Genomic DNA, 25243 nt, shown 5'->3' with positions numbered 1-25243 from the left:
TTGTGAGCCCAGCTATGAAACAAGAGTGAAGAAACACAAAGCTGTTTTGTTATCTTTCTCAAAGAGGAGGGAAGAGGTTTTAAAAAAAATAATCTAATTCCACACTCCGAGTGATTCGTTGAAAGTCCTTTGTAAAAGTATAATGTATAAATGTGACGATAAATACGAAACACGTCTCCTCACCCCAGCCACTAAGTGGACTTGGTGTAAAATAATTTGTTGTAAAAGTAATTAAAACTGGAGCTTAAAGCCGCTGTGAGGATGAAGTTTTGAGGCTTGCAGGGAGAAGAGACATGACAGGACTGGACAAGCAAAACCCCCGAGAGTAATGGAGTTCAGTTTGATGTCAAGGAGTAGAGCAGAACAAGGGGGCTGGTGGGGGGGGGGGGGCTGAGTTTGGCTTCTGGGACCTCTGGCTGACCCTCCAGGCCTCTGGAGGTGGGCCCTGACCCCCAAAATCCACAGGATGCATTGCGTTGCTTTATGGCTGCAGCCGATACGTTCCCATTCTAGTCAGTGCTCTAGGGTCCACAGGGAGCGCTGCAGCCCGTCTCACCTCAGCCTGCCCCAAGCACGCGTCAATCTGCACAGAAAAGAACGACCTGGGACAGGAAGTCAGGCACGAGGATCGCATGCAACACTTGCCAATTTCAAAATAACCCATCATATACGGACACCCGACCGTTTAGATCAGAAATACCCATCAATTATGCACACAATCATTGCAGACTCGGGTACCGGGCCTGAGTCCGCTTGAAGAAGTGGGCTTGAGCACCATTCGTGTACTCAAGGCACGGTTCTGTTGCAGATGTGACACAACCATGATCACACAAGGAAGCGGGCTGCTATAAGATGTCATAACTCTTGGACTCTGTTGAGGGTATCAGCGCAGTGTGGCCCCCTTTCATCCTCTGAGCTGCTTGATAGATGTTGAAGCGGAAGGCCTGTGAAAGGGTCATTGTGGCGTCTCCAAGATAATAAAAACATCCACGGCAGCAGGACGGACTCCATTGTCCAACACGGAGCAGAGCTTTTCAAAACTGCTTTCAACGCCTGCTCCCTCCACACGTCCCTCCGTTTGCATTCTCTGCCACAGTGAGTCCAAACCTTGAAGTACAGAGCAGAGTGTTGTTATACTTTCAGACAGTGAGTCTGCACCAATGCTGTCATCGGCTAGTTAAACTGTTTATCGTTTTGTGGTGTGAGATGCTTCATTCATTACATTTCTGTGTATAACTCTGTACAGACGTTAACTGCTTTAAGATATAAATAATAACAGCCACACTGATTTAAATATACAAGTTTAATAATTATATTCAGAATCCAGTCTTTCCTGTTTGAAAACTGAATGTTTATTTTATTATGAGTTTTTTCCTATTACAAATACACTATTTACAAAAATGAAGCAAATTCTAAACATCAGAATGAGATGTGTCACCAAAGAAGATGAAGGTACTGCATGTCCTCATACAGTGGAGGGATTATTGCAAGTGTGTTGAATGGTTCTTTATGTTTACTGCTTATTATCTTTGCGACATGTAACCATTGTTACACAAAGTTACGTCTTTTCGCTGGAGTCAGAGGAGTTTGTCACTGAATGTGATCCCTCCACCTCGTGTGATGAGCTTTGCTTTGTGTGTAACGCAGAGCCGGCCCTAACCAACCTGGTGCCCAAGGCAAGATTTCAACTGGTGCCCCTTGTGTTGTAACCAACTCCACAGCAATCACATCACATGTACACTTAAAGAAATCTGACATACAGTTTTATGTTTTACAGGTTTTCTTTATTTGAAAATAAAAATGACATCTGAACAACATAATAAAATGATAATAACATTGATTTTTAGCAGGAAACAACTATACAATTTCAAAACACATAACGTAGTAGTATTTATTCAGGCATTTTATTACACAATAATTTTCACAGTACAGACTCTTTAAAACAAAGTAATGTATTAAGTGATGACTGCAAAGGCAGAAGCATAATGCTTGTCTAAGCGGATTCGGCGGATATGGCCTGATGGCTAAATTGCACACCCATGAAGCGGTTGGCCTGGGTTTGATTCCAGCCCGCGGCCCCCTTCCCAATGTCACTCCCCGACTCTCTCCCTGATTCCAGCACTTTCCACTCTCCTCTCCACTCTAATAAAGGTGCAAAAAAACCCAAAAAATATAACTTAAAAAATGTTGCCATGGTTGCTATACTAGGGATGTTAACTAATTGTAGTATTGAGTAATTGATTGTTAAGAACGTACTGGAACACCAACACCACTTGATGAACAAACATCATGTGGTCTCATATTGGTTCAGCTATCAGGGAGGTGTTTGAAGTTTAAAGCATGTTTCCATATGAATCAGCTGACGAAGGTGTTGCTCACAGCAGAGACGCTCAGCTGCGTGCTTTTTTTTCACCTACGCCGGACTGATTATGACCTGGTTTGCGCTCCCGGCTGACGCCTGACCACGTTCACATGCAAATTTTTCTCAATAAGAACGAGTAGACAGAAAACTGGACAGACTGAGTCTAAATATGTTTCTGTTCAGTTCTCTTGTTGCAGTAAATCCACATGTTGAAGTCTGAGCCTTCACTTTATATGACTGTATGTCCGCGGATATTATAAGCCTGCTCCACACGTTGATATTCAGAGTGTTTTACATTTTAAACACCTCAGTATGATCTGTAGATATTTAATACTGTCAGTTATATACATTGTGTCATGAAAGAAAATTTGATTCAGGGTAAAAAACACATTTGGCATTATTTTGAGATGTTTTTTTTTTTTATGGCTAATCGTTAATTGATCATTAACATTTCTAAAGATCGATCAATTACTTAAAATGTACATCCCTATTTGCTACCACCACATACTGTAACAGACTGTGAACATATGCAAGTGTTCCCGAGTATGGAACAATGTTACTAACATGAATGCAAACCACATCATGCCTAATGTGAAACACCTGGCACTGTCAAATCAACTCCTTGCGATCAGCCTGAAAGCATACCCTCTATGTAAAGATGAATTCAGACCAAAAAATTAAAATGTTTATAGCTTCAGATTTGTGTGCAAATAAACACCATCATCGCTCGATCACAAACCCTGAGGAAGTTTTCTGAAATAACACCAGAGTTCTGTTTAAGCTATTAATCTGCTCATCTGTTTATAGTTTTCAGTGAATCTCAGTTACACTATCAAAACTACGACACACAGAGTTTACCCCTTGGCTAAATATACCAGCATTAACTCTCTAAGGACGCAGGTGTTCTGATTTTGTGATTTCCTTTTGGTTAAATTGCCATAAATGAGGAGACAGTTTGTTAAAATATCAACATAATTATTCAGATTTATTCATTGTTGGTATTTGATATTTGAATATGCAGGAGAACTAGAATGACGCATTTTTCTACAAATACTTAAAGTATTACAATAAATGACATTGGTATAGTGTTGGAAGGCCTTATTATGTAACCATGCATGTGTGGTTCTGTGGCAACAGAGGGGGAATACTACAGGACGAGGAATCCTCTTTATATCAACCTCACAAGGATGTGTGTCCATCTCTCCTCCATCGATCTCATCCAGCGTGACTGCCACAGCATTTTGGCGAGAGGTCACTGTTCTTTTTTTTTTTTCTAACAGTACATGTAGTCGTTATTGAGACTAGAAAGACCTCGACAGCAGTGTAAGACAGACATGGGGAAGATACATTTCTTTCTATAGTGATGTCTCTATATTGCTTTTAAAGCATGTCCAGACGGATTCTGTGATAAACCTTATGAACTATCAGCGCCACTCTCTCTCTCTCTCTCTCTCTCCTCTCTCTCTCTCTCTCTCTCTCTCTCTCTCTCTGTCTCTCTCTCACCTCTCTCTCTCTCTCCTCTCTCTCTCTCATCTCTCTCTCTCTCCTCTCTCTCTCTCTCTCTCTCTCCTCTCTCTCTCTCTCTCTCTCTCTTCATAAAAGTCAATAGACCTCACTCAGAATCAGTCCCCCTCCGTCTATTTAACCAACACCTAAAGGCAGATACATGACAGATGTTCTCCGCTAATAAATACACTACCAGTCAAAAGTCTGGACACACTTTCTCATTCAATGTTTTTTATTTATGTTAATTATTTTCAACATTGTAGATTAATACTGAAGACATCAAAACTATGAAATAATCTGGATTACAACAGTAGTCAAATGGGGCTATCCATTGTTTACTAACTAGGGGTGTCCTGATACAACTTTTTCACTTCCGATACGATACGATGTTGCAGCCTTAGTTTTTGGCCAATACCGATATTGATCTGATCGATATCAGCATGCATGATACATGCTTTTATTACTTATTTGTAGTATGGAATGTTAGAAAAGGCTTGATGAAGTGCTACTACTCAGAGAACAATAGATAAGAGTCATATCGTCATAATTTTCGTCAATGAAAATAACACTGCTCTCCAGTAATGTAAAGGATTGTTCTTAAGGTTCATTAGTGGCCTCACAGAAGTAGCTTGCGAAAATTCTCATGCTGTTTTTGTGATGCTGCTTCAAATGCACTTTGAGGTTGGTCGTATTAAACTTCCCCACCACGGGAAACTTGTGCATGACACGTTTTACACTCAGCTGCAACGTCTTTTTTGGACTTAATACTGCCACACGGCCCACATCACTCCTATTATAGCACACGCTGTTGTTGTGATCAAGTGGGCTATGCATGCTGGATCCGGGCGCTGCTGGATAGAAGTGCTGCAGCGGAGTCTGGAATGGACTGCTTATATCGGAGATTTTAGATGCTGGCCGATATAATCCGATACTGGTTTTTTTTTGCTGATATCGGACCGATATCAATATCGGATTGGGACACCCCTAGTACAAACCCTACCTCTGAACAACACAACTGATGGTCTCCAAACACATTAAGAAGGCAAGTCATTCCACTAATGAACTCTTGACAAGGCGCATGTAATTAGAAACCATTCCAGGAGACCACTTCATGAAGCAGACTGAGAGAATACCAAGAGTGTGCAAAGCTGTCATGAAGGAAAAAGGGGGCTACTTTACAGAATCTAAAATATAAAACATATTCTGCTTTGTTTAACACTTTTTGTTCATTAAATAATTCCATATATGTTCTTTCATAGTTTTGATGTCTTTGGTAATAATCTACAGTGTTTACAATAATTAAAATAAATGCAAACCCTTGAATGAGAAGGTGTTTCCAAACTTTTGACTGGTAGTGTATATTGGTCAACACAATCTACAGCAACAAAAAGAAACATGTTATCAGTTTTATTACTTGCATAAAAGTTGTTGAGTGGTGAACAATAGGTGTTACAATTTGATTAGGAAATGATTAAGCAAGTCTACAAACCTAAGCTGTGAACAAACGGCAAAACCTTTAATGTATTATTAAAGCTAGGGTTGGTAGTCTCGGAAAACTAGCATGAATTTGAATGTAGCATTTCCTCATGACTCCGTCTAACCCCTACCCTCCTCCCCTCTGAGCTCCTCCAAACGACGTTCTTAATTCCTACAGTGTTGACAGTCAGTGAAGGCATCAGGAGACTGATGGTTGCCCCCTAGAGGTGCTCGGTGCGGAGCGGGAGAGAGGAGAGACAAGAGGAGAAGTTTTTCATTCATTCAAACATGATTGTTGTTTTGTTGGTTGGTGTGATCACGGCCGACAGTGACCGGTTATTAAAACTCAACATGTTCACGAATCGGCTCGTCATCCCTACAGCGTCCGGACGGACGCTAACAACATATACATTTTCTGTAGGACTTACTGAATGTCATTAATTCTTCTGCTTGTCAGAGCCCCTATGGTGAGAGCTTTTTAGACTCTGATCCGGACTACAGTCCTGAGCAAAGCACCATCGGGTCAGAGGGGACAGGCCCGAGGTTGCGCGAGAGGGGCAGTAAATAGAGTCAGGGGAAGTAGAGGCAGGAGACGGGGACTCGGAGGAGTGCACGCCGGGGAAATGTACGCGCAGGAGGAGGGCAGAATGGCTGGACGGGATTTGATTGGTTTAAAATTTGGGGAGCCAAAAAACGGTGATTGGTTGGTGTTTTCCCAGGTTTACTCCGGCTGTAGATAGCAGCTTTTTTTCACTCTTTTTTAGGAACACATCATGTATTGATTGTCATCAGGACATAAAGATCATTTTAACCACTATAACAAAAAGTGTATCTAAATCTGATTACCAACCCCAGCTTTAACAGGCCCAGCCAAAATGACCCAAGCCCATTTGAACCTGAAATCTTGGGGCTTCACCTCACACTGGCACTCCTCCAGTTCTCAGAGCCCTTCACCCGATCAATCGATCAGTCGATAATTCAGTGCCAAATCCCAACAAATGGTCAGACCGTACTCTATGTTCTATCAATAACAAAGACCCAACATCAAGACAGGATAAGATCCAGTCCCATCTTACAGACAGGACTCAGTCTGATCTCATCTTAATCCACCATGAGCAGAGCACTTTGCAGCATTTAGCAAGCTACAGTGGCAAGGACAAACTTCCTTTAACAGGCAGAAACCTCCAGCAGGACCAGACTCATGTTAGACACACATCTGCTGAGACTGTGTTGGAGAGAGGGATATATATATATAGAGAGATAGATGATAGTGGTGAGATGAATAGTAGTAGCTGTAGATTCAGCTAATTGTAGCATTAGCTGCGTAACTGTCTCAGTAACACAGTACCTTCAGTTCTCAGAGTTGGTCACTGCTTGGATCTATCTGTCCATCAGAAACCACTTCACCATACTGATCATCCGTTTTCAGAAGTTTAAAGTTGTGTCTGTTTATGGATATAAATCCTGGAGTTTTGTTTGGCACAGTATTAAGGTCTGACCCTCAGAACCTCCCCGTCCGTTTGTGGTCTGATAATGAGTGAATTGATCAAACAGCATCTCTCTCTTTGAAGCTGTTCCATTAACATGCCCTCAACAATCCTGGAGCCCCGCCGTTGTGATGACCAGATATATACAGGCTTCTTTCTGTTACAGTGATGTTCTGGTTTGTGTACTGTTGACCTTGTGTTGTTCACATGTTTGCTGGGTGTGTGATGTTTGTGTGTTTGCTGTAGCTGTCTGATTATTTCTTCACTGCAACATGTTGTATATGAGGTCCCAGGGATTATTGTGTGCGTAACTCTAGTGTTCCTTCTTCTGATAATGAAAATATTTTGGCTGACAACTGCAACACATGCCACTTTTGTAACATCGACACAGTTACAGTTAACTGTATAGGATGATACTTTATTTAGAATTGTTATGCCACACTTTTCAAGGTATGAGGACATATGTCTCTTTATAGAATGTGATGTCACAGCGGGGCTGCAGAGGCCCTCCTGTTTGAGTTATTCTTATTCTTTGGTCCAGGTTTGTTTTAAAAATGTTGTAGTGTGCAGGGTCAAGATTAACCGGTTTCACTATTAACCATGCTTAAAAGTGTCATAGTTAATCTTATTGTGAAGGCTCCGCTACACAAAGTTTTTCTATTGTCTCTGTCAAAAAAGGACCGGTATATTATACCCTGCGCAACTTGTAAACGAAAAATGAGTGACACCTGTGCAGAGTTCCTCCGTCAGTAAAAACTGTGAGGCAGCCACCTCTGCCTACTTCTGTACCGCCCCAGGTCCCGTCAGGTGGTGTTTTCATGAAGAACACCACTATTACAACGACGTGTTGGCGGTTTTATCAAATTCAGTCTGGTGCAGCTGAAGAGGCGTTGCCAAAACGGCACAGGAATAAAAAGGGACTAAATGAGCATTCCGCGGAGTGCGTCTCGTTTATTTTCTACAGGTGAGATCGTCCCTATGACAACTGTGTCTGAAAATAAAACATAACACACCTGTGGAGGGATCAAGTATACCAGTCAGCTGTCACTGTTTGTGTCTGCTGACAGAGACTTCAGACTGAAGTTTATTTCATACAGTAATGGTGTTAGTTATAAAGTTATACTATAGGCCTACATTATACAGAGCAACACCAGACTCCATGATCTCATGTTTTTGTTAAACATCTTCAATCCATATTCTCTCTCTCTCTCCCTCTCTCTCCCTCTCTCTCTCTCTCTCTCTCTCTCTCTCTCTCTAACATTTTGATAATGAAAAAAATCAAAATAAAATAATTTGTTATGACCCAAATATTGACTGAGGCAGAGACACAGAGGTGAAAGCTCATAATAACCTGACAGGCTTCAGTCAGGTCATGTAAACAGCTTGTCATGTTGATAACTGTTTCCAGACTTGTGAATGGTATTGAAAGAGACAAAGGTCTGTAGTGAATAAAATCACAAGATATTTTTCCAACTAGAATAAACTATTGTGATAAAATCAGATAATTCATAATTCTGTAAAATGAGAGTACAGTTTAGCTGAACATCAAACATGTGAATAATGACACTTTAAATCTACTAGAATATGAAATTTGACATTCATCCAGGAAGTAGCAGACATTAAAGCTGGGGTTGGTAATCAGATTTAGATACACTTTTTGTCATACTGGTTAAAATGATCTTTATGTCCTGATGGCAATCATTACATGATGTGTTCCTAAAAAAGAGTGAAAAAAAACTGCTATCTACAGCCGGAGTAAACCTGGGAAAACACCAACCAATCACCGTTTTTTGGCTCCCCAAATTTTAAACCAATCAAATCCCGTCCAGCCGTTCTGCCCTCCTCCTGCGCGTACATTTCCCCGGCGTGCACTCCTCCGAGTCCCCGTCTCCTGCCTCTACTTCCCCTGACTCTATTTACTGCCCCTCTCGCTCGTCCTCAGGCCTGTCCCCTCTGACCTGATGAGGTGCTTTGCTCAGGACTGTAGTCCGGATCAGAGTCTAAAAAGCTCTCACCAACAAGCAGAATAATTAATGACGTTCAGTAAGTCCTACAGAAAATATAGATTTATTGTAGCGTCCATCCGTCCGGACGCTGTAGTGATGACGAGCCGATTCGTGAACACGTTGAGCTTTAATAACCGGTCACTGTCGGCCGTGATCACGCCAACCAACAAAACAACAATCAATGTTTGAATGAATGAAGAACTTCTCCTCTCCTCTCTCCCACTCACACAATCTACACCTCTCCTGATGCCTTCACTGGCCGTCAACACTGTAGGAATTAAGAACATCTACACTGAACAGGTTTAACAAACAGTAGAGTTGTTACAGTATTATATGTGTTATAACTTTTCTCCTGATATCTTGTCACCAGTACAACTGGATAATGCTAGCATGATAGTTGTGAGTGCTAACAGCAGCCATATTTGTTTGTGTTTTTAACTTTCACTATGAGAATGTTTTGGTGAGGACCGGTTTTGAATCAGTCACGATCATATGGTCGAGAATCAGCGGCGCTCGTGCATGTGAGCGGGGGGGCGTCGTTTTGGAGGAGCTCCGAGGGAGGAGGGGAGGGGTTAGACGGAGTCATGAGGAAAAGCTACATTCAAATTCATGCTGGTTTTCTGAGACTACCAACCCTAGCTTTAATGAAGTACTGTACTACAGTGACACAGCAGGATTACATGACTGTATTGTTTTAAGAAATTAAAAACACAAGGCTTAAGAAAAGGAACAGACCGTCTAACATTCACAGCCACATAAGCCAGATGGTGTGGTATTATGCCTGTGTACTCAGCCTGTTGTTACATGATTACATAAAGCATGTGCCTAACAAATGGAACTGCTGTTGTGGCCCGTTTGCCAGCATACATCATTGTAAATAGAATTATTAAATTATCTAGTTTATGCGAGTTTGATGTAATCTGTTGCTCTATACCTCCCTCTGAGAAGGATGCACCATGCCTCAATCATGATGATCCATCCATGCTGTTTGTTTAATACGGCTCCCCTTACTGTAGTTAAGGTTTCAAGGAAATTACTGTATCTTGTTCTTAGTTATTTTGAATTGGATTTAAGTGATAAGAACTGTCATTGGGCTTTTAATTTGTCACCAAAGAGAAGCAGCAGTCCTGGGTTAGCAATTATCCCAAACTACCACTGTGTTTAATTAGCCCACACATTCATAAAGGGGTGCATTTTTCAGCATCTCTCTCCTTTTTAACATGGGACATGACTTCACATGCAGATAAATCTAAATATTTTTTAGACTCATTAGCACTCCGGTGTAATGTTCTAAAAAGACAGATACAATTCATGGCTATGCTTTAGCAACATTTTGTTTTCAAGCTTCACCCATTTGACCCGTTCGAATGTTGACACAATGCTGACGAGTCTCAATGAGCAATTATAACAGAGAAAAGGCTGCTCTTATTTGGGCTGGAACCCTTTTCAGAAACAAAGTGAGCCGCCATCTGAGCCTGATAATGCGGTCTAGGCCATCACTCTCCTCTTTGTCCGCTCTGCCTTTTCATTTGGGTTGAAGGTGTTTCTTGGCAGTAAAATATTTGTGTTGATTTTTGTGTGCTTCACTTCAGCTGCAAATGAATCGCTTCTGTAATCCTGTGAGACTGCAGCCACCACCACCCCCCAGGCTCTTCTCTATTGTGTGTAGTAATAAGGCTCTGGAGAGCATGCACTTACTTATGACTGAACTGGAGAGGGGCCATGAAAGACCACTGTGCTACACATTTTGTCTATTAAAGGAAAAAGTCTGTAGAGGCGCTTTTTCGAGTGCTGCAGTGCCTGGCTCACAAATATTCTGCTGTTTGTCAGACACTTGAGTGCCAGTAGGCGGGGTGTTTTACTGAGTCTGACATTGTTTTTGATGTAATCAGCTCCTACTTGTGTATTACATGAGAATTCTGTAACGACTCCAGTGGGCACGGCACCAAATAAAGTTCATTTTCTACAACAGAAGAAGAAAGTGAGTGTGGTCCAAATGATCAATTATATCATAAACTGTAGCATGAAATACTATAATGATGATGCAACACCATTGTCAATGTTTCGCTCAAAGGTTCTTATGTCTCAAAAGGGCCAATACTGGCACAACGAGGAGAGAGAGAGAGAGAGAGAGAGCAGGGCACAAAAACAGCTTTTCACAAATTCTGTCTACTGTACAAAGGGGCTTTCGCAAATCCCCATTTTTTCTCATCAAAGCTGCTTTCTTTTACAAATGATACAATACACAGTTTCCCCAGCTGAACCTGAAACCATTCAAAGAAAGTAGTAAAATCAAAGCAGAGGGAAATTCAGAACTTCTCCTCACAGAAATAATCAAGCACTTCATCACCTTGGGCGCTAATCAAATGTGCATTGTCCGCTCTCCAGTGAGGTATGAACCGCTCGTTAATGCTCGTCTATCTGAGCAGAACCATTCATTGCTTTGATGGTTATATATCATTGATAACAAATAGCAGCATCTAAGCTCTTTTTCGCCCTGGCTGGAGAAAGTTATGGCTGGGGGATCGATTGTGTGATTATGACTAATTTAACTCCCACCTGTGTTTATTCTACTTAGGTGCATCTGTGTGGATGGATTGGAAAGTCTGTTCTCTTTTAAGTAAATTACACCCTTTGTTGATCACCCCTTACCTCAATAATTATCACGTGGACTGCTTTGGAATGCACAAGTGTGGAGGGAAGGTTGCAGGCATTTGTTTTAATTGTCGCAACATAATGATTAAGCAGCATTTTCATGCTGTTTGACTGGGGTCTGGCAAGATGGATGGCCTGCAATGCTATCTATTCTCAGCGAGTCAAGTTCTTGGCACCACATTGTTTCACTGCTGCTTAGATTAACACAAAGCTGGAGGGCACGCTTTCTGGGCGCTCTCCATCGTCTATTTCTTTCCGGTAGAAAAACAATCAAATGTTCTGGTCACGTTCTCCATGTAGTCATTTGGAATTCTTCCACCATCCTGGTCCCACACTAAACAATATTTAATTTGTTAATTTACATGTTAATTTCTCTATTTATTTTTTAGGTGGAAGCTGAATGGCACAGAAATCCGTCCCAAATCTGGATCGCACTACAGCCTTTCTGGAGGCAACCTCAGAATCAGCCATCTGAACAAAGACCAAGATGCTGGAACGTATCAGTGCCTCGCCTCCAACTCTTTTGGGACCATCGTCAGCCGAGAGGCCAGTCTAACCTTTGCATGTGAGTCTCTATTTTTCTGCCTTTGTTTGAGCAAACTTGTGAGGCGTCTACTGTAATGAGACACAGAAGAAAAAGACATGGCAGTGGCATCAAGGATAACACAGTGGGTTTTACTTGATGGCCTGATTAACACAGAAACACCTCACAGGGGAACCAATAACTCCCTGTGTGCAGATCAAATACAAAGATTAAAGTATGAGGGAAACTCAAAGGATGTCTTTTTATGGTGAATAATTGAAGCACCTACCGGGCAAATCTCTTCTAGAAGTATGTCTTCCTTACAGCAGACTTTAGCAGTATTTGTTTTATAATATGTCCATTGATTTAGTTAAACATGTTGACATTGTGAAAGTAGTTACTGATTAATCACATGGAGCTTTATACTGATTATCAGCTCAGTGTCCTGTAAAGACTGGACTTCCTTCACCTGGGCTTAGCATCATTGTTGGGAGAAGAAGGCAACTCTTTTTGTCTCAATGAAAACTAATAACCCAGCAAGCTAAGGTACAGCCACAGTGAGCATCTAGCTGGTGAACAAGCGGAGCAGTTGGCTGCTAACGGAACAGACATTGCCTCAGTAGCACAATGAGATATGACTTCAGAGCTACAGACAGTTATATTGTAGGCCGGGAGTCAGGCCCAGCCCTCAGGATGTTTTTTGCTACTGTTTTTTCACTCGGATTTCCAGTTAGCATATACCTTAGGCCATCTCAAGATGATAATGAGCACTCTCAACTCGGGGCCACTTGGTCATGAGGGGCCAAAATCCCCTTTTTTGAAAAATGCTCCTGGCAGGATAATGTAAATCTATAAAATAAGGGGTTAAAATTGCGTTTTTTGATATCTTTGTATGAAATTTGGCATATAGTATCCTGACACATAGAGGAAAGTGTCAAAATAAGATTCTGATGCTTTCTGATTTGAGATTTTAAAATATCATCCTCAAAATACACAACAAGACGAAACCTCATACGAAATGGTCACTTTTGAGAATTATATGGTCAATGTCGCTGCCTCATGTGTGTTTAAAAAGCTGCCCAACTTTGTAAGCTTTAATTAGAGCTCTAGATGACCGCTGTATCTTAAATATTAAACTTTCTGTGGCCATAAATACTTCACCATACCTCAAGTCAGAGAGTACAGAATTTTCAGTTTCCAGTATTCCAGATGGATGTTAGCCTGTTACCTGAATCTAACACTACCTTCATATATTGTTCTTCTGCTGCTCTCTGAGGTGGAAACATAACAAGGGATTGTTACATTAGGACTACAAATGCTTTAAACTAGATTAAAATATATTTTTGAACATTTGAAATGTTAAAATCAGTGCACACAAGCAGTGTTCAGTAACAACTCAGGCTGTAACCTCTGAGGAGTCGACATGTCGTACCCAGCATTTTTGAATCATTCCAAGTGAAATGATTTCATCCTTTTTTACCCAGGTCAAACAATATGACTATTTGTACAATTTCCCTCACAGCCAATCAGGGAACCCCTTCTTTGATTTCATGCCTCATGTCATTGGTCCACTACCACAGCAGTTTGTGGTGTGGTGTAGTCTAGCTCTCGGTAAATCAAGGATTCACAGTGTTTGGAGTCCACTTCCAAGTAGAACTTTATCTCACATTAATTTAATAATTCTAATAATTTGAACACTTTCAAAATCTGTTTGTGTTTAAATCAGATGAGCAGAACAGCATTTTAAGAAGGTTAACACTTTTGTTTACATAGAGTGACATATACAAGGTATCACATGAACTGCTCTGTTGGTATCGGTTTAACTTTTGTTACAGTTTTCATCATTTGTTAAATAAAACTATCAATCAATCTTTATTTATATAGCACAAAATACTTATTTCATGAGGCGGCTGACGAAACAACTTGAAGATGATATTAATGTTAGTACCATATCAGTTAACTGTTGTATAAGAATTACAACTTACACTGTGATATGCTGATGTGCAAAAACACAAAGTCTAGCTTTAAGTAGAGCCAAAGGAATTCCAGAGTTTGCAGTAAAATGTGATGCACTAATGTGTTCAGTGCACAGAATACACCATTTAAACAATGATATACTGTAGGCTGTGTAGTTGCTGCTAATTTGTATATGGGTGGTTAGCTTGATCAATAACAGTCAATGTCTGAGCTGAAGTTCTTCATCTTTTATATTGAATAATAAATCAGTCCAATGAGTTCTCAAGTAAATATGGTGGAGTCAAAAGTGTATCTCCCTCTTACATGGTGTGCAGTGAACAGTGTTGGGCAGTATCAAAGTAAATGTACTTAAGTACATTTTCTGAGGATCTGTTCTTTACTTGAGTATTCTTTTTTTGGGGAACTTATTGCTTTTACTACATTTGAAAGACAAATATCATACTTTTGACTCCACTACATTTCTATCAGTGCTCTAATTACTCACTACTTTATCTTTGAAGTCAGCTGATGAATTTTCTTTTCTGAAATCAGATCCCAAAGACTGTAAACTGTTGGTGTCCTTGTGTTTGGTTTGTCTCAGTGGTGTAGCCGTACCTCGGTTGAGCGTAGATCAAACGTTCTTCAGATCAGTGCGTTCATTTAGTCGTGGTGATGATGGCTATGACTGAGAAGGATGATGATTCTCTACCTGAGCACCACGGCCATATTTTGAACCCACGTTTGAGGTTTTGAAATGAAGAATGATTGTTTGTATTGTTGTAAATCTCTGATCTGTTCACCACACAAACTTCATCACAGCCTACAAAACATCAGCATCTAACCTGAGAAAGCATGTGGAGGTCTATAGCTAACACACTGCTCTGATTCCAGATGAACATGTAAACTTGTCTGTGCTTGTAGTAACTTAGTTTATATTTCATGGTAGACTTTTTAGATATGAAATCATGTTTTCTAGATAAACAGAACGGAGCAGAATGTTCACCCATGCATTCTTGACTGCACTCATGCTTTGTGAAAATATGTTTAGAGATATTTTAAAAAGTACTTTGAATACTTCAGTATTTTTAAAAGCAAGTACTCCAGGACTTTAACTCAAGTCATAATCTGACTGAACAACTTTCACTTGTATTGGAGTAATGTTTGACCAGGAGGATCTATACTCTGACTTCAGCCATGAAGACGTGGACTTTGTCCAACACTGGCAGTGAAGGTATGGAGTTACATGCACTGGACATGCTGAAGTGAAGTACAGTATTTAAATGTGGCTTTTTCTCGATTGAGAATCAGCTTTTAGAAATGTAAAGTAATAACTGTGGTTATATGCTGTCAAAGCTTGATTGAACAGTTTAGCTGCAATAAGTAAACTCAAGCAACTTCAACAACTGCAGAGAAATTGAACACCAACCTGAAGAGTCTTACATTACAAACTGCAAAGTCAGCAGCATCAGAATGTGGATTGATGCTCTTCTAATGACTCTTTTTACTGATGTCTGCCCATCATAATGATGGCCTGTTTGACTGATCCTGATGAGTCTAACTGACAGCCCCTGGACTTAATATTCCTAAAGCAGGTGAAAGTCAATAATTGCTGTACTGCATGTGCCAGTTATCGGACAGGCATAAATGATGACTTTAACAGGAACTGAGCGATCGCTTGCTCAGATTAGATTCTGAGGTTAAGCATTTGGGGACATTTGGGGACCCGTACATCTCAGTGTGAGCCACGGGACCAGAGAGAAGTCAATCAGATACAACAAGATGACATTTCCATCAGTTGTTGGGCTCTGACCTTACCAGCTTCAGTTGTGGTCACAGAGTCAGGATGTGCATGTAAGGCTGAGTGTTACACGCCGTCTTTTTAGGCCTACTGTGGATCAATTAAATCCACAGTGAGTGAATGGTGATAAGGCCAATGATGATTCAGGAGAGTGTCATATAATTCTTCCTAGAATGTCTGACTGACTTAAGTCCATTCATTTCTGGTGGCTGACGAGATCTGCTCCTGCAACGTGTGCAAACTGTAGGTGGAAATGATGTTTCCATCCTGTAAAAACTGTGACCTTTCGATGGTAATTAGTTTTATGCATAATTTGACTCTGATTTTGACACAAGACAGACTTTGAGCCAGCTCACACCTCTAATAAGCCCAGTGGCACTTACAGCTGTCAGAGCCAAATTGGGAGCAATCATTTTAAACCAGGAGATGAATATCTACTACATCTGAAAGGTTAAAAAGCTAGAAATGTAAGAGTGTAACCATCAATATCACATAGTACTCATGTAATTAGAGTCAAATGTATTTTTATAATACATTTAAAACATCATGACCAGACCAAAGAGCTTTACAGACCAAAGAACCAGCAAAAAACATTGCATACAGCCCGGCAGGGATCAAAAGTAATTACAACGATGGAAAAAGAGAGGGTAGTGAGCTTTGCTTTGTGTTGCACACTTGGACACAGCAAGGGTACTTCAGAATCAGAATCAGAATCAGCTTTATTCACTAAGTATGCTTGAACACACAAAGAGTTTGACTTTGGTAAACTGTGCTCTCTTTGTACAAGGCATAAGAATAAGAATAAGAACTACAATAAAAAATAAAATAAAAATATAATAACAATAACCTTAGCTATAAATACAAAGAAACAACAAATAGGCTTGACTAATATGTGCAGGCTAAAATAAAGTGCAGTGGTAAGTTGCAGAGGTAGTTTTACATTATAAAAATAGAAGTTAAATAATACAAAAAATAGAAATATGTAATTCTGCTTGGAGAATTGTTGCATTGTGTATTTACATGTATATTTACAGAGAGTATTTATCTGACAGGTATGACACTGTTATGGTTTAGTGTTCATCAGAGTGACAGCCTGGGGGAAGAAACTGTTCTTATGGCGGGTTGTTTTGGCGCACAGTGATCTGTAGCGCCTGCCGGAGGGGAGGAGTTTGAAGAATTTGTGTCCAGGGTGTGAGGGGTCAGCGGTGATGCTACCTGCCCGTTTCCTGGCCCGGGTACAAGCCCTGGATGGGGGGCAGGTCGACACCGATGATTAATCTGCTCTCCAATTAGCTTAGACACCTTACCCTGTTCCTGACTTTATGTCACCAATATTAACAACATTTCATAATTCCCACATTTCCTAGAATACATCTAAAACATACTATTTAACTGATTCCCGTGCACCACTAAATTTGGACTCCCCCCTGACCAATTTGTGCTCTGGTCCCGACCCGGAACCTTTATCTGGATGTCCATTCCTCGGGGAATCTTTTAACTGGAACACCCTGGAGCGGACACAGAACAGCAACCACAGGTAAGTCAAACAAACAACTTTGATATATTTGCACTACTGCCCTGGCACACTTTAAAGTTAATACAACCACACCCATTCATATTCACTGCACACATGATTACTTATTGCTGACGTTAAACATCGTATCGCGGAGCCTTCTAACTCTCCTCTCTTCTCCAGGTGGAGCAGCGCCCCCACGCCGGCAACCCCCGGACAACCACACCTCAACCACGCACTATGGTTTGCCTAACTTTGGTTCATTCCGTAATCAATAAATAACAAATGTGCAAATACGCAATGTGCAAATGTACTGTGCAAAGGCCGCTAATAAAGTGCAAAGTGCCATCAATACTGTGTGTTGTTTGTTAAAGTGCAATGAGCCCAAACCATTGTGCAATATTTACACCACAACTGCCGTCCGTCAGGAGTAACGAAGGGCTCATCGTTACAGTAAGATAACTGTACTTTATTGATCCCCATGGGGCAAATTCAATTTTTTCACTTCTTTTTTTTCATGTTCAGTACACACTACCAGTCATAAGTTTGGAAACACCTTCTCATTCAAAGGTTTGTATTTGTTTTAATTATTGTAAACACTGTAGATTAATACTGAAGACATCAAAGCTATGAAAGAACATATATGGAATTATTGAATGAACAAAAAAGTGTTAAACAAAGCAGAATATGTTTAATATTTTACATTCTGTAAAGTAGCCCCCTTTTTCCTTCATGATATCTTTGCACACTCTTGGTATTCTCTCAGTCTGCTTCATGAAGTGGTCTCCTGGAATGGTTTCTAATTAACATGAGCCTTGTCAAGAGTTCATTTGTAGAATTAATTGCCTTCTTAAGGCTGGTTTATACTTCTGGGTCGCCCCTACGCAGCAGGGGCTGACGCGGACATGAGCACTACATACTTGTGTGTCGATGTGTCCGTGTTGCGCAGCAATACTCCGCCGAAATGCTTGAGGGCAGTGTGGTCTCTCTGATAGTCCGGTCGCCTGCTTCCGGCCCCGCTACGATCTCTGTTTACTTTGCCACAGCAATTCAGAGCATGTTATTTTAATCTACAGTCTATACATGCTGAGTTTATCATACAGACATGATTACATGAGATGAAATACACGGCCGATGAGCAGGGATCCCAGAAGTGCTGTAAATGTGGGAAATACAATGCCGCCGAGCGGACCAATCACAGGGCTTGCAAGGCTGCGTTGTCGATTTGACCCAGAAGTATAAATCAGCCTTTAACGTGTTTGAGACCATCAGTTGTGTTGTTCAGAGGTAGGGTTAGTACACAATGGATAGCCCTATTTGACTACTGTTGTAATCCAGATTATGGCAAAACCAGATTATTTCATAGTTTTGATGTCTTCAGTATTAATCTACAATGTTGAAAATAATTAAAATAAATAAAAACCATTGAATGAGAAGGTGTGTCCAAACTTTTGACTGGTTGTGTATATACAATCATGCACAAGGGTGCCTTGCTCAAGGGCACCTCGGCAGTGTCCACGCAGATGAACCAGCACCTCTCCAGCCACCAGTCCACTTGCCAAACTTTGTGCATACCGGGACTTGAACCAGTGACCCTCCAGTTCCCAAGCCAAGTCCCTACTGCCGCCCATTATAAGGTTATATAAAAAGCATTTTACTTACTGTTTCTTTGCGAGAGAAAAGTTTGCAAAGAGTGTAAATTCATAGCCAGATTGTTGGATGCAAAAACACTTTCTATTCACAACACTGTCAGGATGAACCAAAGGACCCCCTGACTTTGTACGTGCAGTATTAAAGGAAATGAAAAACAGATCTGGTCAAGGGCAGTTAGTTTTTTATTTAATTCATAGACTTTATTCATCCCAGAGGGGGTATTTAGTTCTGACACTCAGCTGAAACATGCTGCACACACTAAAGCTGAAATACACCCAAACATGCACAAACAGGACTCGATGAACTCTGTGAGCTAATGGAGAGACCACGAGTAAGGGGGCTCACACATGGAGGAGCTTCACAGGCAGTTGGGGGTTTGATGCCTCACTCAAGGGCAACTTCAGGAAGTGAGCTGGCACCTCCCGAACCATTTTTCAAACTGGGTCCATGACAGGACTTAGACTGGTGATCCTCCAGTTCCCAACCCAAGGCCCTGAAGACTGACCTACTGAACCTACTTAACTACTTAAATTCACAGAAAGCTTCCGGTAAATATTCCAAATTGGAAACTTTCCATGGGAATTTATGGGAATGAGTGGGAATTGAGGGTAATTTAATGGAAAGGTATCATATCAAAGCATGCATATTTGTTTGTTATAAGCAGACATCCGTCCAAAATAATACAATTCAATTTGATATTTGTAAGTAGAACTTTATCAAGTGTTGAACATTTTATTGAACAATCAATTATTTCATTGAAGAACAAAAACATGAATGTTGAGTTAAATATTACTCACCCCCCCAACCCAACCCAGTAGCTATCTACTTTATGAATACATTTATATGTGATATTTGTAAGTTAAACATTAGTAACATACATCAAATTTGTTAAATATATTACCAAATAATATCATCAAAACTTACTTCACTTTGTGTAGACCACAGGCTCATATGTGTGACTTCAATAGTCTTGGGCTCAGGGCTCAAATGTGTGGTCCAGGATTCTAGAAATCATGTGTGCATGTGATGGAGGAATGCACAGTGCATGTAGGGGGCGTGGTCTGAATAGCCCTGCAGTAAGCAGTGTGCTATGTGCATGTGATTGAGGAATAGTATAGATATTCAACTGTACTTACAGGAAATCTGGTTGTTTTAAGATAAGAAAAGATACTCCTTTATTCGTCCCACAACGGGGAAATTCATGGAGTTACAGCAGCAAACAAGAAGGTGTACGGTACAAGAATTTCAACAAGAATATATATATAGAAAAGAAATGTCCATCAGAGACGACAGCCTGGCCATAATTATCCTGTCAGCCACCACCTCCACAGGGTCCAGGACTGAGCTGGCCTTCTTCGCTAGTTCAGTCTCGCTCTCCTGTATCCTGTCCGCCCACAGCAGGTGAAATCCTTCCAATGTGGTGTTCGTGTCCAGTGTTAGCTCTGTTAGCATGATGCTACTCTGCCAGTATTCCTTCTGGTGCTGCTGGGTTAGCTCGTCCACCTTATCGAAGATAGATCTTACATCTCCCATAACGGTGGGTGGAAGGACAGGTTGATGCCGTCTTTTCTTTGCTTGCACCTCAATACCAGCACGTCATACTTGCCTCCTTCTCCTCAGCTCGCAGGGAACATCGGGCCTAGCATCGTTTAGCATTTTAGTCAGGATTACACTAAAATATATTTCCCCAACTATATTTAAGTTCCCTATTAAGAGCCAACCGTCAATTTAGTAAATTCCTGGTTGATTCCTTGAAAATTCTTTGAAAATTCCCGGAATTTCGCATCCCTAGCTCTCTCTAACAGTAACTTAGACAGTACTCACATGCTTTGCAAATACTGCTGACATGAGGATTAAGACTGACCCGTGAGTGTACGTGTGAACAGTCACATTTAGAAGTAATAAAAGCATGTGTTTCTATTTTTTGGATCTTGGTTTGAAGAAAAGGTTGTATATCTACTCCCAATGTTAGAATGGAGCCTTTTCTCCACAAAGTTTGCCTCTGAGTCATTTCTAAGTTAGATATGAAAGTTATTCCACTGGTGCTAAAAAGTTTGACATTGGATAACGACAGACAGAGCTTCACAATAAGACAGAAATCAGAAGGGCCAATAAAAGCACCTCAGCTTAGGTAATTTAAGCATCAAAAAGTTATGAGACATCTGGTTTTAACCCCCTGGAAACACTCAAGTGGTGGCTGTAAAGACCGAGGGCTGCAGAATCTCAATGAGGAATATTTCAGGGTATCGTCAGTACAACAATGGAAGACGATGCTATGGCTCCAAATACTGAGATCGTGTGGAAACATATGCAGAGTGGACCCCCACAGGAGATCGAGTGGAAACATATGCAGAGTGGACCCCCACAGGAGATCGAGTGGAAACATAAGCAGAGTGGACCCCCACAGGTAAAGGGGGTTGAGAAAGAAGGATTTGTCAAATGACTTACACCGGTTTAATGCTGATCCCTCGATCCTCAAGTCTGGTATGAAGCAGCTTATGATCAACCACGCTGCACTGTCACCAAATCATACAGTCCTTCTTCTCTGCTTATAACTAATGAGCATTAAAGATAATAACAAAGGCTTGGTAACTTGGTAAAAAATATCAGTCCAGGTTCTTCTCAGGATAAACTGAACCACTGAACCACTGAGTGTTTAGAGAAGGAAGGAAGCAACCTGTGAAAAGGCAACATTTTATGACAGGCAGGAAGCTTTGGCCAACAACATCCAACACCTCCTTTAGTAGGAGTGATTGAATGCAGCCTGTAGGGCATGTTGTGAGTTAAAGTGACAAAGTACTTCTCAGAGAAAGGAGAGAGACGCAGGTTTAAAGTGATTACAAACACACCGGGCTCCAGAAGAAAGACACACTGAACAGGGAGGCCAGCTCGGCCTTCTTATATCAATCTTGTCAACAGAGAAGCTGAGGGAACCCTTACAAGTTAAGGTGGGGAAGTCAGAGAACACATATCGAAGAGTTGAACTCAGAAATGTGTGTTACGCAATGTTTTATTTGTACCTTAAATCAAAATATATCTTGTGTTAAAACAGGAGAATGCTTAAGAAGGAGAGGTTCATTTACACGTTTCAACAGATCACAGATTAAAGCATTAAAAAGGTTGCAGATTTTTTTCCCTCCTTATTATGGTACACTTTATGTCTTTGCTGTGTTTTTAATATCTAACATCAGCAACATATCACTGTATTTTATTGGGTAATGTTAAAGGCTGGGGGGTAGACATTAAGGAGACCTTTCTCTGTCAAAACAGACCATGAAAAGACCTCAACCCCCCCAAAAAAAGAAGGCTCACACTCAGTGTGGTGTTTTCAAGCACTGTGAGCTTCATTCTGTCCAAAAGTCAACCTCAGTGAGCCACACTGCTGGACAGGATCTGTTTTCTTCTAAAAATAAATATGTGGATTGTATTTACTTCTGAGTCCATCCCAAACTCTGCCCTACTCCAGGAAATACCATCAAACCAAATATTTATTTCTCGTGTCAAGTTATTGCAACCCAATAAATACATTTTCATCATGTTTATGTGCTGTTTAGGAAAAATGTTGGCGTAACTTTAGTATCAGACTAAATGAAAGTTAGATTAGTTAATGTCTTTGATGTTATAGGCCCTGTGGTTAGAAGCCTAAAAACTGATTAGTTTTTCCATCCTTTTTTTTTTTCATGTGATCAGTCTTTTTCAAGTCTCCCTCTAGGAGCAGCTCCCTGACCATATGCTAGGTGCTTATTGTGAAACCACCAAGACACAGTTGACAATATGAACAGAACCACAGGCTTTCCAAGTGGCCAATTAAATGTGATACACCTGCAGTTCTGTGTGTTTCTGTACAAATTAGTCTTGAATTCAAAGTGACTCTTAAGTGGGTGAGTCATGCTGCTGCACATGCATTCGAGCACTGCACACCTCTTTATTAACAGGCGCACAAAATAGTTATTTTAAAGTAATGCACTTTTATGTCACAGCTTAGGGACACTGGAGGAAGTTATCTCACATCAGCAGTAACTCTTGCGGCAATGTATTTCCTGAGTGGGCCAGTATGAATCCCACTCAGCTTTCTGAAAGGGCAACCCTGTGAACTCACTGGTCCTAATTACATGACTGGCAGGCAGAATCAGAAATCAAAGATAGAAACTGGCTCTTGTTTCCCCAGTTGGCTTGAGACCAGCTCACTTTGCATAATTCTATATGTAGGGGTCTGATTTTACATGCCAGGGCCCCACTTGGGGTAATAAGTGGGCAGGGCTGCACGACACAGAAAGGAAACAGATTAGCTATTTACAAAATACAAACTGTGATGTATACAAAATGTACTTGTTGCTTCTAGAGTTGAAATGATTTCTCTGGGGATGTTAGGGTAAACTAAAAACCTGTTAACTAATGTTTCATTTTGGAAGTTTATTTACATGGAAACGGGACTTGGGGACTGAAAACATAAACTGGTTTGAGAGTGGAATATTTTTAAAACGCAACCCCTTCCATCGCTGCATTCACGAGCAATACACTACGGTGGCTGAGAAGTGCAATGCAAATTTACAAGGGATGAAACACTTTCACAAGGTTGGAGACAAATTTACATTATGGAAAATATTTTTACATTTTATAAAAAACAAAATGACATTAAACACTTTTACCAAGGCCGAAACAAATTTACACCCCGTAAGCGCCCCACATACAGAGGCTACAGTCCTCATCGCAGAGGTCGCCAGCTCGATTCCCGGCTGGTTGACCATTTCCTGCATGTCTTCCCCGCTCTCTACTCCCCACATTTCCTTTCTCTCCTCAGCTGTCCTATCAAATAAAGGCAAAAGGGCCAAAACTATAACTTAAGAAAAAAGAAAACAAATTTACAAAATCAGAATCATGAAAAATGTTTTTACTAGGGATAAAATTACATGTATTTTCCGTGATCGATCTTTGGAAATGTTAACAATCAATTATCGATTAATCATAAAAAAAGAACGTAAACGTTTTCCATGTCAAAAACAATGCCAAATGTGTTTTTTCCCCCTAAATTTAGACTCACAGTGTCCAGTGTTCTGTCTACTGGTTCTTATTGAGAAAAATGAGCATGTGAACGCCGTCAGGTGTCAGCCGGGAGCGCAACCGGGTCATAATCAGTCAGACGGCAGAGAAAAAAAGCACTCGTGGAGACCTGTCACTCAGCCGCAGCCCCCAGCTGAGCGTCTCCGCTGTGCGCAACACCTTCAGTCAGCTGATTCACATCGAAAAATGCTTTACACTTAAAACACCTCGCTGATAGCTGAACGAAGTATGAGACCACATGATATTTGTTCCACGTGATACAAAATTGATCTGGAAGTGATTGAATGAGCGGTAAAAAAGTAATATAGATTTCCAAAATAAAAGCTGTCTGTAATGTAAAATGTGTGTTTGAAATTTCAAGTTGCTTTTGTTTTGAAATGACATCAGATTGAGCTGGGATTGGCTGGATTATATTAAGAGGTTATCCACTATAAGTCTGATTTAAAATAGTCAGTGGAAACTGTGATTTTGTTCATAGACTCACCAATGTTTTTTTATTTTAAAAGTTCAAGTCAGATATGGCTGTGATTTGAACACATCTTGAGATGTATTCTTATCAGTCTGAATCAAAATATCTTAGTGGATGTCACATAGATATTAATTCCCCAGCTGTTGCACAATTTCACATTACCGACTTCTTTTATTTTGAAAAACAATATTTATTTGTTCTCATTTCGAGTCGATCACAAATTAGTTTTGTAACCTTCTGTGTGATTTCACTCTTGTCTTTTGATTAAGGCTATTGGGTTTTAATATCAGTTTCAATTGAGCTGTAATCATTCCACTTTTCTACTCCCTCAAATTACTTTTATTTTGAAAATGTGAAATCTGTTATGTGCTTTTGCCATAATACCTATTCTACCTGCGTTTGTCTCCGCCAAAACAAACCGCTCACTCGATCACTTCCGGACCACTTCCTGTATTTGTTAAGTTCTTTTTTCTGTCAGAATCTGCTCTTTGTAAGTTTCTTTCAGGACTGGTAGAAGGGTTCTGTCTCTTGTAATAGTGTTTCTGATTTTTTAAATTTGTTTTTCCAAAATGTTAATTTTTCTCCAACTTTGTAACAGTGTTTCATCCTTTGTAAATTTGCACTGCACTTCCCAGCCACTATAATACACGGATCCTCTGAAAACGATCACCACCGCTGTTGCATATTGATGCCTTTAACATTCCCAGTCCAACATCCATGCAGGAGGAGGACAGTAACAACAATGGCAGTCTGCTGACCTGTGTTTGTGCTGCTGACT

General features: G+C 40.6%; 1 protein-coding gene across 1 annotated transcript in view; it reads left to right on the top strand.

Annotated features, from left to right (window-relative positions):
* Positions 1 to 25243, top strand: part of LOC117819604 (contactin-4-like) — a 184149-nt gene that overhangs the window by 15093 nt on the left and 143813 nt on the right. The window contains exon 3 of the mRNA XM_034693060.1: positions 11882 to 12057. Coding sequence (XP_034548951.1) covers positions 11882 to 12057 — 176 coding nt within the window. The remainder of the gene's footprint in view (positions 1 to 11881; positions 12058 to 25243) is intronic.

This window comes from Notolabrus celidotus, chromosome 1 (genome assembly GCF_009762535.1).
Source record: "Notolabrus celidotus isolate fNotCel1 chromosome 1, fNotCel1.pri, whole genome shotgun sequence".
Classification (NCBI taxonomy): domain Eukaryota; kingdom Metazoa; phylum Chordata; class Actinopteri; order Labriformes; family Labridae; genus Notolabrus; species Notolabrus celidotus.
Note: the sequence above shows the minus strand (reverse complement) of the source record. Positions and strands in the feature narration are given on the sequence as shown.